This window comes from Poecilia latipinna, unplaced genomic scaffold (assembly GCF_001443285.1).
Source record: "Poecilia latipinna isolate Pla-1442-1.1 unplaced genomic scaffold, P_latipinna-1.0 Scaffold2942, whole genome shotgun sequence".
NCBI classification, from domain to species: Eukaryota; Metazoa; Chordata; class Actinopteri; order Cyprinodontiformes; family Poeciliidae; genus Poecilia; species Poecilia latipinna.
Genome location: NW_015115558.1, coordinates 22,269 through 36,706, shown reverse-complemented (window position 1 = coordinate 36,706; position 14,438 = coordinate 22,269). Strand labels below are relative to the sequence as shown.

Below are 14,438 nucleotides of genomic sequence, written 5' to 3'. Positions count from 1 at the left end.
TGTGTGTGTGTGTTGGTCAGGTGTGTGTGTGTGTTGGTCAGGTGTGTGTGTGTGTTGGTCAGGTGTGTGTGTCCAGCCCGGCCTCCTGCTGTGTGGACGGGACGTCGGCCAGGTGTTGGAGGAAGAGCCGCCCGTGGATGCAGGTCCGGTCCGTCCCGCCCAGCCGCCGCTCCGTCCGCTCCAGCAGCTCCTTCACCTCTTCACCACATAAATCTGAAGGCAGCTGGCGGGCCAGCCGGACCGCCTCGGCCTGAACACAAAACATCCAGATCTAATCCATCTAGATCAGCACTGCTGACGCTTAGAAGCCAATAAATAAAAACAGCTCCGGTCCTACGGTTCAAATGGCTTATGAACGACATCAATACATCCTACAAGTCTGAACCAGAAGTGATCAGCGCCATGTTGGTAGGCAAACAGCGAACATATGGCTGTTGAGATGGAGAATGGAAACGTGTCAGACTTGGAGGACCAGCCGCCTCTGATCTCCTGTTCATTTCTCAGTGAGCAGGAAGTTTATCCAGCCTGAACATCAACGATTACACGGCTTTGTAAAAGATGTGAACTCTTCACGAGGGTGACGAGGTTCTGGTGACGGCAGAGTGAGAACGAGTAGGAACGTGTCTGCCGATAAAAGCTAATGTTGCTAGTTCAGCAGTAAATACAGTAAATATCACTGATGTTTATCTTATTACCCCAGCAGTTATAATGTTTTTGTATTGTTTCTAAGTTAGGAGGTGAGCACTAGTTCTAACCTTGTGGTTTTTTTTACTGTTGTCATAGCAACTCCATAACAACTGCCTACCAAGATGGCTGCCAGTTACACAGTTCCTGGAAGTGTGACGTCACATGAGAACCGTGTGAACTCAGCAGGAATGACTTATCTACTTAGAAACATTTATTTTTAGAAGCTTAAAGCTTTTGCTCTATTTTCCATCAAATCTGTGAGTTTCTGTGTTAACTTTTTGTCGTAAAGTCGTCTGTGAACTCTGACCTCTAATGAGATTAAACAATGACTAACTACATGCTGGAGGTTTGTAGTTTTTCATTTTCAAGAAAGTGAAAAATATTCCTGCATTCCTCTGATTGTGCCAGTCGTGTTGTTGTTGTCTTCCCTCTGAAGCCTCCAGCTTTTCTTTTTCAGTGACCTGCTCTCATGTTATTAATCTGTTATTAATTTTAAACACAAACCTTTGGTAATGTAAGAGTATAATAATCCGAGTACATCCAGCCAAAGATAAAACAAACTTAATTTCTAAAGAACATTTAGCACTGGAATCAGAAAACATTGTAAATATCCAAAATAAAACAAAACAACAGTAAATAAGATGGATGCTGAAGTCTCTGTAGGAAAGCAGGCAAAAGGAAGTGCAGACCAGCTGCTTCCTGCTGGGTGTTAAATGCGGTTCATCTCTCTGACGGCTGTTGGAAATGAGTTAGCTGTCGTGTTTTGACCGGCGGGTTTACCTTCAGGTAGTTGGTGACTTTAAGCGGCCGGCTCTGTGGCACCGTGGCGGCCTTCCTCTGGAGGACGGCAGTCAGAACCTCCTTCAGGTCCTCCAGGCCCAGGAAAGGCACGCAGTCCGCCACGGCCGTCGCTTCCAGATGGCGCTCTGCTGACAGCCAGCCGGCCAAAGCAAGCACAAAACAAGGATTAATACACTCCAGACGCTGCTACTATCTCCAGGAAGGAATAATAAATAAACACGGAGCTTTACGGCCGAGCCGCGGCCCAAGGGCAACAGACCCCGGGCCAAATGGAGTGTTAAATGACTAATAGAAGCCCCAGCAGACTGGAAGGAAGCTGTCGAGTAGCCGGGAAGAATGATGGGCCGCAGTTTATGAGGAAATACTGTAAATCATCCACAATTTTGATTCTGATTTAATAACCTGGAGATTCAGAGGCGCCAACGAAATGCCTCAGCTGGTTGGCTGCCAGAGAAACGCAGCAAAAGACAATCAGTGACGAGTTTCTGCCCAATTTATCATCTAAACGCATCAGTAGACATGAAATAAGGCTAAACTAACTCACTAGTAACTCTTCAGACACATATAGCAGATTCTTTTAAAATAATTCCCAAATTGCTGATTTTTTTCCACTTATGCAAAACATCTTCTGTTATCTATTTTTTTAAACTTGTTTTGAGAATTTATGCAACTTTGAAAACCTGAAGTTAAAACTAAGAATTAACCTGAAAGTGGAAAACACATTTTATATTCAAGTTAGGCAATAATTTAAATATTCTCCAGAAGATAAAGACCAACACTGATGGACATAATGGAGGATGAAACGCTGGAAATATTACACACACACATATATATACACATATTTTTTTCCATTCACCCCAATATTGTACACAATATTAGAAATACATTAAAATACAACAATACACTAAAAATTCAATTCCTCAAGGTGCCGCAATGGCCTAGTCAAAGTCTAGACCTCATTCTGATTCAGATGCTGTGGTGGAACCTGCAGAGAGCTGAAGCAGCAACGAACTAAATGTTTCCAGCATGAAGCTCAGACACTAATGAAGCTCTGGTGTTAGCCGCTGCAGGCAGCAGCAGCCCGCTACGCTAACCAAACAGCTAGCTGCGCTAACTAGCTAGCTCTGCTAATGCTAAAGCACTGCACTGACATGGCATTTACCTAATAGCTAAAGCGCTACGCCAACATCAAGCTAATGGTAAAATGCTAAATTCCACCATGCTAGTTCCCATCAGCGGTGTTCGCTAAAGTACCGACAGCACAGCTAGGTCTCCATTTAGCACTTTTGCTAACTTTGACAACATTTAGCACACTTAGCTTCTGCTAAATGAGTTTTTTCAGATAAATTCTGAATTTACTCGGCTGACTGATAAACTTTCAGTAGAATAAAGTTTTAGTTTTGGTTATTGACTTAATATTTCTTTGCAGATGTTTTTGGGCCGACGTGTCGCATCATCTTTTTGTTCCAGGGAACCAGGAAGTCGGGGATCAGTTGGTGATCGTTCTCAACTCAAACAGGCTGATGAGTGTGAAGGGAGCCGAGGATAAAACTCCACAGATCAAACCGTCGCTGCGGTTCCGACTAAATTCTGGTTTTAATCCCGTAAATGAAGCCGGACTGAAACTGGGCCGAAGGCGCCTGCAGCTGCATGAAGCATTCCAGGAATTCCTTTAAGGCCAACTTCTCCCTCATCACCTGCACACCGGGCTCCGGTCCCACCGGGAGGCCCGCTGCCGGGCCCAGGGCCAAGGTCAGCCGAGGTGAACCGCTCCAACAAGAGCAACGAGCAACGAGCAACGCAACTGATGAGGCAGAGCAGCTTCAGTCATTCAGGAGCTCCAGACAGGAAATACAAGGAGAAATACTTTAAAAATAAAAGATTCCTGGCAGGTGTAGTGATGACAGATACTTCTGCAGAATATATAAATATTTATTATTAGTAAAAATAAAACAGAAGCTGATCCAAATCAGATACTGTCGGTTTATAAAGGATTTCTGCAGAAGAAGAAATCACACATCAGGCTGAATGAAAAATGATAAATGGATGAATAAAAACTTATAGGAAACAGGATGAGTAATCCAGACATACAGATACATTTTATCCTCCATTTCTGTTCTCCACACTTGTTTATGCTCTCAAATTCATTTTGAACTGTGGAAAATGAAACAGAATAAAGTTAAAATGAGACTCTATTACTGTAATTGTTGGGATATTTCGGCTTCTATGAATTATTTATGGGAAAACATCATTTATTGGACAGAAACACAAGCGAAAAGGTTTTTTGGAAGAAAAAACACCCAGAAATAAAATTCAGACTTTTACCCAGCACAGGAAATGAAGTGTGATTGTTGCCATGGCAGTGGACAGGAAGCTGGCAGGGGGAAGGATTTTGGTGGCGTACCTGGACTGAGTTTGATTCTGAAGCCGTTGGCGACGAGTCGGGGGTCGGAGAAGAAGACGCTGCCGTCCGGCTCCGCCTCGCCTTTCTCCAAACTGCACAGTGTCTCAAACTCCGCAGCGCCCAGGTTCCTGGAAGACAGCAGGAGTTTACGGTCCGCCTCAAGAGTGCGGTTTCCCCGTCACCGTGGGAACCAGAGCTACCTGTCGGTGAGCAGCAGCGGGTTCTGCAGGCGGACGGCAGGAAGGATGTGGTCCTGCTGGAGCCGCTGGAACAGCAAGGCTTCCTCCGCCCGGAACGGGTTGAGCAGCATCAGACGCCGCCCGCCGCACAAAATCAGCCAGGCATTCTGAGAGGCCAGCCGGCCCACCGGGCAGAGGCCCCGGGGCCCCGCCGCGCCGCTCTGGGCCGACAGGCGCTGCAGTCGCAGGCGCAGCGCCGCCATGCTGCAGGGCAGCGGCCGCCACGGCTTAGGGGGCGGAGCCTTCTGCTTCTTCTGGGGCTGGGCGGAGAAAAGCTCGTCCAGCAGCTGCTGGTTGGACAGAGGAGCTTTACGCTTCTGAGCCTGGAGCTTAGTGGCCCTCAGGGGCCGATCGGCCGTGGCCCCGGCGGCCGCCAGCCTGGTCCTCTGGTCATGGAGGTCCTGACTCTTCCTCGCCTTTTCCTCAAACCTGCAACAACAGAAGAACGATAAATCATGCAAATGGATCATTTCAACTGATCAGCTGATTGATTGATTGATTGATTGATTATTGTGACCGGCCTCAGCTGCTCTCACCTCTTCCTGCCTTCGTCTCCCAGGTTTTCCCAGCGGTTCTGGACGGCGGCGCTGACCTCCTGCAGGCTGGCGGCCGGTCGCTCCATCAGAACCTCGGACCGGGTCTCCTTCTCAAACAGCGAGGCGGCGGACGGTGGCACCCTCAGAGCGCGGCTGCTGATCATGTCATACGCCGTCAGAGCGGCCCGTTTCTCCGTTATGGCGTTGCCTGACCTCTTGACCTCCGGGTCAGGCCGGTGGATGACGACGGGCCGCAGGGGTTCTCCCGACACCGGGTCGGTCAGCGCCGTGCCGCGGCTCCAGGCCTCGGCGGACTCCTGCGGCCACCGGGGCTCCTGTGGGCCGGGCTCAATGCTCTGGGGTCGACTCCGGGTCGCCTCGTCGTCGCAGAGGGAGAAACCGGATTGGTTGACGATCCAGTCATCCGCCATGGAGGAAGAGGAGCTGCAGCTGGAGGCCTGGCGCTGCAGAGCAGCTGATTGGCCGGCGTCTTCATCGCTCACCTTCCTGCTCTCCGTATTCTCATCTGTCCCCACACAACCAGCAGCAGGAGGAAGAGTTTCAGGGTCCGGCTGCTTTTCAGGACGAAAACCGTAAAGAGAAACCAGCAGAGCCTCAATGGCAGCCAGAACCGCCTCCTAAACACAGAGAAACAGGAAGTCAGAGCGAAGGAATCTGAACCGGATGAGCTGGGTTGGAGCCTCTGGTACCTTGTTATGAAGCAGAACCTGGGTTTTATCAGGCGTCACATTTACATCCAGAGATGAAGGACAAACTGTGATGTTCAGCAGGAGGACAGGGAACCGATGCCGAGCTGCATCGTCAGGATACTGAGCCGAGTGGTGCTGACGCAACAGCTGAGGAGAAGAAACGTGATAAATGACAGAAAAAAAACTGAAAACACACAATCTGAATCCATTTCACCTTCAGGATGTCCTTCTGCTGGACAGGACGCTTATTAATAAAGATAAAGGTTTTATCAGAGGTAGAGGAGCTCGTTAAGGACAAATCAGCTCCGGGTTTGGGAAGAAAACCGTCCAGAACCATCTGAAGGAAAAACAACAATCACAGAGATAAAGTACAGAAAACTGAACAGAAATCTCCATAAAAACAGTGGAACAACCCAAAAGTACTAATAATAACTTGAAAAATCAACACTACCATAATTTTCTCCACATTTTGTCATGCTCAAACCCCCCATTATCTTAGGATTAGACGTGTCGGTCTTGACTGTTTTGGGGGGTTATATTTATAATTATGTCTTTATAGAAACATTGTTATGAATCCAAGTTGGAACAAATTCATAAAGTGAAGTGAGACGCACAAATGTGTGGTAACAGTTTTTATTGATAATTTAACAGAACTAAAAGGCCGTTTAAGTACTGAATTGCGGTGCCGTACCAGGTTTCTCCACAGGGAGGCGGTGTAAGCCGTGAGACGGTTTGGGGCATCTATTGCCCTTTTTTGCTGTCCTCACGTGAAGAAGTGCACGATCAATTTTAATTTTGTTTAATTTCAAGTTGTTAACGTCCAAAAACATAGGGGTATGATTCTTACTAAGGTTTTATCTTATAAACATTTGTTTTTGTATTCGGCAGACTTATGTAGATGTTCCATTGTGTTAGCTAGCTAGTAAAGCTAGCTGTCCCGCTAGCTTTACTAGCTGCTGTTAGCGGTCTGATGCCTGCATGAGAGGCATACAGTTATGCAGTTCAGACAGAAATAAAGACAGCCCATGAACGAGTCCATATTATAAATCCTGTATTTTATGCAAAATTAGTTTGTTAATGGAAGTGGCCTAAGTAGGTCATCAATTTGTATTTACCCACGTCTAAAATAAAAACGTCACTAGTTATAAAGTCGGTTATCTCAGACTTAAGCAGGTTGACCACCCTTGGTTAAAAGTAACCATGGGGAATAGGAGAAAGGGGAGAAATGTCGCAGTTACAGTAAAACCAACAGCAAGTACAAAATGCCACAAACACGCTATACAAAACAGAAGTCCTCCAGGCCACAGGGGGGCGTCAGCCACCACCTCATATGGGAGCAGACACTCAGGAAAGATGGAATGTCTAGAAGAAGGAAAAAGTGCTTTTATGCTTCATATGTTTTACAATATTATAGGACAGCAGCATATTTATGTACGTAATATTTATCCAATTCAAAAATACTTTATTGATCACAAAGGGATCAATAACTCCAGACTCCGCCTAGTGGCCTGGAGGGCCTCTGTTTTGAAGAGCAAGTCTGCAGTTACTTTTGCCATGTGTCATGTTTTGCTTCTATTTGCAGCATTTTGTCTGATTGTTTTTGTAGGTTTTTCTTCCATTTGTGTGTTTGCAGATGATTCTACTGTTTCAGCCCCTGTAGAATACTTTTACTAAGCGTTATATTTCTGAAGTCTGAATAGTCATCGTTTCTTCTTCTGTGCAGGCTCCCGACCCGATCTTCCAGCCAGAACCACTGGATCTGATGACTCAGCAGCTGCATGTAAAGGTCAGCCTGGTTCCTACGGAGGGCTATTAGTGGCTGCATTTTTCCCCACAGCCTCATTATGAGCAGCAGAACCCGGTGGTGACATCCAGAACCGAGCCACTGTTCCTGCTCATTACGCACGAACCGGACCTTTGGACCCCCGGAGCTCCTCATCGGGGCAGCCAGAGCTGCCAGCATCACATTTAGTTCCTCCTGATCAGCGGGCACAAAGGTTACTCTCATAACCGCAGCAAAACAACAACAGAGGGAGAGCGGGGGTGAAAGCGGCTGCTCCACATCTGTCAGCAGGTAGGAGCCTCGTGACGAGCGGCTGCGACCGCACAGAGGCCGGCATCGCCACGGCGATTCGATTAGCGTCAGGAAGCACTCAGCTTTCATCAGGAAGAGCTGCGGAGAAAAGGGCAGAGCGCGTTGAGCCGCCGCCAACCGAGCACACGGCGGATCAGCTGCTCAGGCGCCGCTGCTTCTCCTCTGGATCAGCTGATTTACACACCGCCACACCAACAGCTGTTTGAAAGCGTTCAGCGCACTCAGCTTCCCCTGAACTCATTTTACCTCATTAATTCTAAAGCACTAATTTATCTAAACGTGTCAGCTGAATAAAGTTCCACGTCTACCAAAAATGATACAAAACATAAATTATGTGTTTCTAAGCTTACTTATTTTAGTCTGACTAAAAGACAGCCTTACTGGTTAAAGTAATTTCAAGTATTTCTTATTGAAAAACGTCATATTCTTCCAGAATATTAATTTATAACAATCCCAAACATCTCCACCTGTGATGAAGCAGCAAATGATTTTTATTCTCTACCCAGAATGCATTGCTGTATTTCTACAGTAAACAGTTTAAAATCTACTGATGTTTTAAGTCCTATTGCGCTAGCTGAGGCTAAATCAGAAACATTGTTAGCAAAACTCGACAATTATAAAACCGAGTCCATGAGTGACAGATCTGTTCTCAGAAAAAATCACTTTCTGAAACACAAACTGACAAATTTGTCCCCGTGGAGAGCGCTATGCTAGGTTTTAGTACATGTTACCTTAAATACCATTTTGGTATATAGCTTTAGCATGAGCTTCGCTAAATACCATGATGATGTAGCATTTAGCATTTTATCATTAGCTTCCCTTAAATACCAAGTTGTTATAGCATTTAGTCTTAGCATAATTAATGATTATAATAGTGCTTTAGGGTTAGTGCAGCTAACTCTTTAGCCCACGACTGGAGTGAGGCAGTGGGTTCACAGACTGCACTGACCACAGCGATGGTTCAAAGGTCAGACCCTGTGGGCCTGAAACTTCTCAGACCTGAACCCGACTGAGTTGGAATCAACTCCAAACAGAAGATAAAAACGGGTTTGGACCTCATGCCCAGCTGAATCCTCTAATATTCTTTTCATATTGATATCAATATGAAAAGAATATCTTTGGGTAAGATATTGACTACTAAATAAAATCGTTAAGCCTCTCTTTAACCGACCTCTGGCTGTTCTTGATGGACGGGCAGCAGGTTGGTGACGGTGCTAGCTCCTAGCGTAGCAACCAGGGCGCTCCTGTGGTCCGCCGCTCTGGCCTTCTGCCAAACCACCACCTGCAGAACAAAATGCCTCCATGAGTCCCCGTCCCCTCAGCAGCAGCGACTAGCAGATACCCTGGTAAAGGGTCTGATATTTTACAGTTTGGCTCCTGAAACGGATCCTGCAGTAAACAGTTCCTGAAAAGGCCGTGAAGTGTAACACAAGCAGAGCTGGAGGGAACCGATCGCAGCGGCAGCAGCATGTCTGGACAGGCTGTGCTCCGCTGCAATCTCAAGCTACTTTCCACGAGAGCTGCATGGCTGCTGCATGCAAACTCACTGACCTGCAGCAAAACACACTGCTGCACCCTGAGGCCGAGCCCAGAGCTCCAGGAGGCTTTAATCTGGGCTTTAATCTGGGTTTAAACCGCTCAGATTAGGAGACAGATGTGCTTAAAGAGTTCAGGAAATCACAGAAAAAACTCAAAATGCACAATTTAATCAGCTAAACTGGCTTCTTGTTTTAAAGATTTATTCGTTTTGTTTGGATATTTAGGCTAAAATATGCAGGAAAAATTTCAGTGAGGACTCAGAACCTTTAACGGGACAATTTGGGTTTTAATCCAGAATTTAGCTCCATTTACTACTGATTAATCTTTGAAATTAAAATCAGATTCAACTGAAATGTTGAGATGTTTTGTAGGAACAGTAACCTCTGCAGCAGCAGCTCTGATCCATTAGATTTAAAATCAGCTGCGATCCCTTTAACCTGTACCAGAACATAAACACAGAAGAACAATCAAACTTTACTGGTTAGATCTCTTAAAAACACGTGAAACGATTCGTTTATCTCTCAGAGCTTCTGGAAGAAGTTTGTTGTGTAAAAAACATCCAGAACCAAATTGTGACTAATCGTTTACTGAGGTAATCTTCAAATAATTTAGTAATCAATTAATCGTTAACTGGAACATACAGACGCTAAAATATGCAATTTGATGAAAGAACAACTGAAATTTAGTCAAAACTGAACAATAAATATAAACACTTTGAACCTGAGGTAAAAATCTTCTTGGTGTGTAAATCTGTTCCTCAGATCTCCTCTAGTGGCCGTTCTAGAGTTTGTTAAATTAATTCTGTTATTGTATTTTAGGCAATTAAATGTTATTTTGTCTTTTAAAGCAATTCTAATATTGTATAAAACCAGTTTACGTGGTTAAATGAAAAATCAGCTGAATAAGAAGTTTTTAAACCCGATTAATCAATTGTCAAAATCAATCACTAGAGTGATCGATTACGTAAATAATCGTTAGTTGCAGCCCTGATTGGTTTAACTAATCTAATCTAAACATATTTGTGACAACATAAATATGAAATAGGTTTTATTTTGTTTCTATGAGATAAAATGAAGAATCAAAGTTTATTTAAGTCAGATTTGAATTTTATTTTCCATCCTGATGACATCATAAAATCATTTCTGCCTTTATTCAGAATTTATTCACATATTTTCAATGTTCAATTTCCACGTCAGAAGTGAATTTTAGTTGTTTGGATTCTGAAAAGATCATCTGGATTTTATAATCCTGGAAACGTCAGGCTGAATAAAAGTCAGAAACACTGGGATTACGGAGGCTTTTTAATTCTTTTAGCAAATAACTCTGAACTTATTTCAACAAAAAATTGTTTTTTACTGAAACAAAAGCAAAAATAAATCAAATTTAACAGATAAATATAACCCTGTTCAACATAGAAATTATTTATAAATATTATTATCAGGAGTACCTTCAGATCCAGTTCTGACTTTTAAACCTGAGTTTCTGTTTCTCACAATAAAGTTTGAATTTTATCTCATTTTTTTAAATTTGAGAATCATTTGAAGCTGTTCATGTTTTATATTTGTCACATATAATTTTAGATTTTACTTGTTTTTAATCTCTTTACCACTAATGCCTTACCTACAGTCTAACGCAGGGGTTCCCAATGTGGGGGTCGGGACCCCAGGGAGGTCATGAGACACCAGGCAGGGGGTCGAAATCTCATTTTCAGATTCATTATGATTTTAATGGTTAAAACAGGGGGGAAAAACTACATCATTAAATAATAAAATATAGATTGAAATAACAATAAGTGGGGGTTACCAGTAGGGCTTTATTTTATAATTTTTAATTTCTTGGGGTGAACAGTTTGGAACTGAGGGTCCAACATGTCATTTCAGAACCAGAGGAAAGTTTCAGCAGCTGGAAATGCAACGAGGACACCTAGTGGTGGAGAATCTGCACTAAATAAATGACTGAATTAACGACTGAACTGGAAACCTGGAGGCGTTTTGGGATAAAATAAACATGGAATTAGAAAAACTAGATTAAAAAAGGATGAAGACCAGATAAAAACGTTTTTTAGAAACAGATAATGTTAACGTGTCAGACCAGCAGGTTCTGACCTTGTTGTGCACCAGCGTGAGCCGCAGCTCCGGCTTTATGATGGCGAAGGCCATCAGCAGGTCCTGGACCTTCCTCACTTCCTCCTTACGCTTCCTGACGGAGGAGAAGAACTGCCGTCGCACTGGCAGTTTCCCAAACAGCTTCGCCACGCTCACCGACGTTCCTGCAGGAACACAGCAGGGCTCAAACCGCCATCAGAACGCCCCACCCACCCCGGTAACCGCCGGCAACCTGCCTCCACCCAGGTGAGACGGCCTCTGAGAGACGATGGCCCCGCTGGAGTCCAGGGTGTACTGCGTGCTGACGTCGTCCTCCTCTGTTTTAGTGGTAACGGTGACCTGGACAGGAAACAGACTCTGAACTGTGAGCAACAAACAACTTCAGCTTTTAATGTTCCAATTACAGATTTAACTTAGAAAAACTAAAAAAACATGTCAAGTCAGCCAATTTCAGGTTTAGAGGTGATCTGTGAACTGTAGTCGATGAACAGAAAGATTTTCTAAGAAAGATTTTTCACACTAAATCTTTCTCACATTATCAGATTTCATCTTCTCAGTTCTATTTTTAACTCCTTCCAGAATAAGAAGTTCTGCGGCTACACCTCAGTTATGCAAATTAGCTGCTGCTGACCACGTCCCCCGCATCAATGTTTACCCTGTTTACATGTAAAAATGGCTGCCAACAGATGAGCTATTAAGTCATGTTTAATCTGCAACAAACGGGAGGAAAGACATTTTCATGTGCGAGTATAAACATGGCAACCATTCAGCTGCAAACGCCTGGGTGGACCTAGCCCTGCCTCCAAGGTGCAGCTCCTCCCCTACTCAGCTCCTTCAGACTAGCCAGCAGCAATTAGCAAACAGCTGCTGAGCTCATTATAGTAGATACTGCTCAGAGCAACAAAAAGCATTAAAGGGTTAATAGAGGAGCCATTTTAGGATGACTTCCTGGAGGTGGAGCTTCAGGAAGAAATAGAGCATTTAAAGAGACAGTGGTCCAATTTCACAGCTTTAAATTACAACATCAGATTTCTTTTAGGTCATATTTGATATACAGTACAGACCAAAAGTTTGGACACACCTTTTCATTCACAGAGTTTTCTTCATTTTCATTAATATGAAAATGTAACACAAGAGAATTTTCCACCCGCTTCAAAACCAGCAGATTTCCCTTTTTTGCATCTGAAGCTTTAAAGTGACCAGAAAACATCTAGAAAGTTTTCTGAACCTCTAACTTTAGTGTGGAAAGAGAGCCACCTCGGCCACGGCGCAGATGGAGCCCAGCGCCTCGCCCCTGAAGCCGTATGTTTCCAGACGCTCCAGGTCTTCATGGCTGCTGATCTTGGAGGTGAAATGTTGGACGGCCATCACCGGAGCGTCCGCCACTTTGATCCCACAGCCGTTGTCCCGAACTTCGGTCCGGTCCAGGCCGAAGTTCTCCTTCAAATGAGCGACACATCAAGTGAAGCTGAAGGGAAAACACAACAGGAAGTGAGACGAATGGTCTGTAAACGTACCAGCTTCACATCGACGCTGGAGGCGCCAGCGTCCAGGGAGTTCTCCATCAGCTCCTTCACCACGCTCACCACAGACGTGACGACCTGCGAGCTGGACAGCAGCCGCACTGTGTCTGCAGGAAGCTGCTTCATCGCTGTGTTGGTAGGAAAACAGAGTCAGTCATGGCTTATCCAGACTGCTGCATCCACGGTGCACAAAGCAGCATTAATGCATTAAGGAACCTCAGACTGAAGAACTTTCAGCCTCCAAGTCACTTAAACTGGCTCTTTTAAACACCAGATCTCTCTGTGCTAAAGCTCTATGAGTTAATGATTTCATCACCGAGCACAATATTGATGATTTATTTCTGACAGAAACATGGGTGAAAGACAATAATGAAGCAATCGTACTAATTGAATCAGAGCCTCCTACGTACAATTTTTTAAGTAAGAATAGAAAACACAAAAAAGGAGGAGGCGTGGCTTCAATATTTAAGAATACCATAAACTGTAGTAAAATCTCTTTGGGTAATTTCACGTCTTTTGAGTATCTTGGAATTGAGGTAAAAGGCCACAAACGAACTTTGACACTAACTTTATACAAAACTCCAACATATGTGGAAGGTTTCTTTACGGACTTGAATGAGCTTCTATCTCTCATATGCATTGATTACGATTGTTTGATAATTGTCGGTGATTTCAACATTCATGTTGACAACCTGAAGACCGAGGGGCAAAAATCTGTTTAATATATTAGAGAGTTTTGGTTTAACACAACATGTCAAACAAGCAACACACACTCATGGACACACACTGGACCTGGTTATCAGTAAGGGTGTGAATATTTCCAATGTCTCCGTAACTGATGTCGCCCTGTCGGATCACTTTGCTGTTATCTTTGACTGTTCTTTATCCGTTAACCCACTTGGACAAAAAGCTACTATCACAAAACTTTCACAGAAAACACAGCAGAAACATTTAATCAAATCTACTCTTCTTCCTCACCCTTAAGCTATAGTGACGTAGATAAGTTGGTAGATGATTTTCAGTGCAAACTTTCAGATATTGATTACATTGCCCCCATTAAAGTGAAGGTTGTGACTGGTAGGAAGAAATCTCCATGGAGAAATGCACAAACAGTTCTGTCTGCAAGACAGCTCTGCCGTAGGGCCGAACGGAAATGGCGTAAAACTCAACTGCACGTTTATTATGACATCTACAAAGAAAGACTACGTAACTATCACTCAACACTAAAACATGCAAGAGAGGCTTTCTTTGCAGATGTCATAAACAAAAACACTAACAACGCTCGAGCTTTATTCACTACGGTTGACAGGCTCACAAACCCTCCTATGACGTTACCACCTGAACTTCAATCTAATGCCGCCTGCAATAAGTTTTCCAGTTACTTTTCAGAGAAAATTCAAAAGATCAGAGGATTAATCTGCACATCCTCTCCAAAGCCAGTACCAATGCTGGGCCCAAACAAAACAAATGCAGGAACAATGACCCAATTTCAACTACTTCATTATAAAACCCTAGAGGAAATTATAAGTCAATTAAGGTCCAGTTCCTGCTGTCTGGATGTCCTACCCACACATTTATTTAGGAAAGTCCTGCCTGTTGTTGCTAATGATCTGATCCAAATAGTAACTCATCGCTCTCCTCAGGTGTTTTCCTCCAGGCTTTGAAAACAGCAGTTATCAAACCACTGATAAAAAAGAACAGTCTGGACAAATCACTGCTGCAGGATTACAGGTCGACCTCTGACCTCCCATTCATCAGCAAAATTATTGAAAAAGCAGTTTTTAAACAATTAAATAACT

General features: G+C 44.0%; 1 protein-coding gene across 5 annotated transcripts in view; it reads right to left on the bottom strand.

Annotated features, from left to right (window-relative positions):
• Nucleotides 1-6: 6 nt before the first annotated feature.
• Nucleotides 7-14,438, bottom strand: part of pms1 (PMS1 homolog 1, mismatch repair system component) — a 20,088-nt gene continuing 5,656 nt past the window's right edge. For 3 of the 5 annotated variants that reach the window (XM_015022151.1, XM_015022152.1, XM_015022153.1), the window contains exons 2-13: nt 12,634-12,767; nt 12,374-12,556; nt 11,353-11,455; nt 11,117-11,280; nt 8,644-8,754; nt 5,592-5,714; nt 5,378-5,524; nt 4,668-5,305; nt 4,093-4,560; nt 3,893-4,020; nt 1,468-1,616; nt 7-250 (exon numbers count right to left, since the gene is read on the bottom strand). In XM_015022151.1, coding sequence (XP_014877637.1) covers nt 59-250; nt 1,468-1,616; nt 3,893-4,020; nt 4,093-4,560; nt 4,668-5,305; nt 5,378-5,524; nt 5,592-5,714; nt 8,644-8,754; nt 11,117-11,280; nt 11,353-11,455; nt 12,374-12,556; nt 12,634-12,765 — 2,538 coding nt within the window. In that variant the 5' untranslated portion in view covers nt 12,766-12,767 and the 3' untranslated portion in view covers nt 7-58. The remainder of the gene's footprint in view (nt 251-1,467; nt 1,617-3,892; nt 4,021-4,092; nt 4,561-4,667; nt 5,306-5,377; nt 5,525-5,591; nt 5,715-8,643; nt 8,755-11,116; nt 11,281-11,352; nt 11,456-12,373; nt 12,557-12,633; nt 12,768-14,438) is intronic. The other 2 variants (XM_015022154.1, XM_015022155.1) reach the window with 2 other exon arrangements.